The sequence below is a fragment of the Lonchura striata genome, chromosome 1A (genome assembly GCF_050655825.1).
Source record: "Lonchura striata isolate lonStrDom1 chromosome 1A, ASM5065582v1, whole genome shotgun sequence".
In the NCBI taxonomy this organism is placed as follows: domain Eukaryota; kingdom Metazoa; phylum Chordata; class Aves; order Passeriformes; family Estrildidae; genus Lonchura; species Lonchura striata.
The window spans coordinates 65,488,916-65,490,109 of record NC_140741.1 but is presented as its reverse complement, the minus strand read 5'-3'; the positions used below and the strand labels follow the sequence as shown (position 1 = coordinate 65,490,109).

The window sequence follows — 1,194 nt, the reverse complement described above, 5'->3', positions numbered from 1 at the left end:
GGGCCGCGCCGGGGCCGGGCAGGGGTCTCCGCTCTCGCTCCCGCCCGCCGAGCGCCCTCGCCCCCCCGCCCGGGCCGTTCTCCGCCTTCTGCCGGCCGTGCCAGGCAGCCTCTCTCTCGGCCTTCACTACCGGGTCAGGCCGGGCGGGAGCGGCGAAACAGCGCCCGCCTCGCTCCGGCACCGACACCGACACCCCTCCTCCTCCTCCCCGCGCCGCGGCCGTCCCCTCCCTCCCGCTGCCTCCCTCCCTCCTCCCTCCTCCCTCCTGCCAGTTTCTCTACAACTAGTGCATCCACGCGCAGGCAGGGTCCGGCCGCCGCGGCTGCCATGGATATCAGCTAAAGCCGGGCGGAGCGGGCTCAGAGGCGCTCCCGACCAGCTCGCAGCCCGCGGGGCCGCCGGCCGGCACAGCCGCGGCCGCTGCCGCCCGCCCCGAGCCTGCCCGAGCAGCGCGGCTGCCCCGGGGAGCGGGGGCACAGAGGGAGGGGGGAGAAGCACAGACTGCAGGGAGGGAGTCGGGCAGAGCATCCCCACGGCAATGTCCAAGGGCTTGAAGAAAAAAAGCCACTGGACGAGCAGAGTCCACGAGATCGTGATCGTGAGGAACCCGGAGGGACAGCTGGGCTTCGAGCTGAAGGGGGGCGCCGAGAATGGCCAGTTCCCCTACCTGGGGGAAGTGAAGCCCGGCAAGGTGGCCTATGAGGGCGGCAGCAAGTTGGTGCCGGAGGAGCTGCTGCTGGAGGTAAACGAGACCCCCGTGGCCGGGCTCACCATCAGGGATGTGCTGGCCGTGATCAAGCACTGCAAGGACCCCATCCGCCTCAAGTGCGTCAAGCAAGGTAAGGCAGGCATGGGCCCCCCCTCTCTGCTCACCCCTGGGGGCCGGGGCGCGTCTGGGGGAGCGGAGGGGGAGCAACTTTGTTGCTGCAGTTTGACTTTCCCCCTCCCCGCCGGAGCCGCCCCCTCCCCGGCGGCGGGGGGAGGATGCGAGCGGCGCTGCGCGGTACCCGCAGCCGGGCGAATTAAATGTGCGTCAGTGACAGCGCTTCGCCATGCCGGGGGGCCGGGCGGGGGCCGGCGGCAGCAGCCCCTGCGGCCCCGGGCTCACGGGGACGGGTCCCCACCGACCCACCGGCCCCGGGCCCCGCCGCCCCTCCGCTTGCCGCTGCCGGGGCCCGGAGCGGCGGCCGGGGC

The 1,194-nt window shown here is 73.5% G+C and overlaps 1 protein-coding gene across 18 annotated transcripts in view; it reads left to right on the top strand.

Moving 5' to 3' along the window:
- Positions 1-269: 269 nt before the first annotated feature.
- MAGI2 (membrane associated guanylate kinase, WW and PDZ domain containing 2) overlaps positions 270-1,194 on the top strand; it is a 696,944-nt gene continuing 696,019 nt past the window's right edge. For 4 of the 18 annotated variants that reach the window (XM_085569310.1, XM_077783652.2, XM_077783655.2 and 1 more), the window contains exon 1: positions 276-839. In XM_085569310.1, coding sequence (XP_085425436.1) covers positions 539-839 — 301 coding nt within the window. In that variant the 5' untranslated portion in view covers positions 276-538. Of the gene's footprint in view, positions 840-1,194 lie in introns of all 18 variants that reach the window. The other 14 variants (XM_077783658.2, XM_077783661.2, XM_077783659.2 and 11 more) reach the window with 7 other exon arrangements.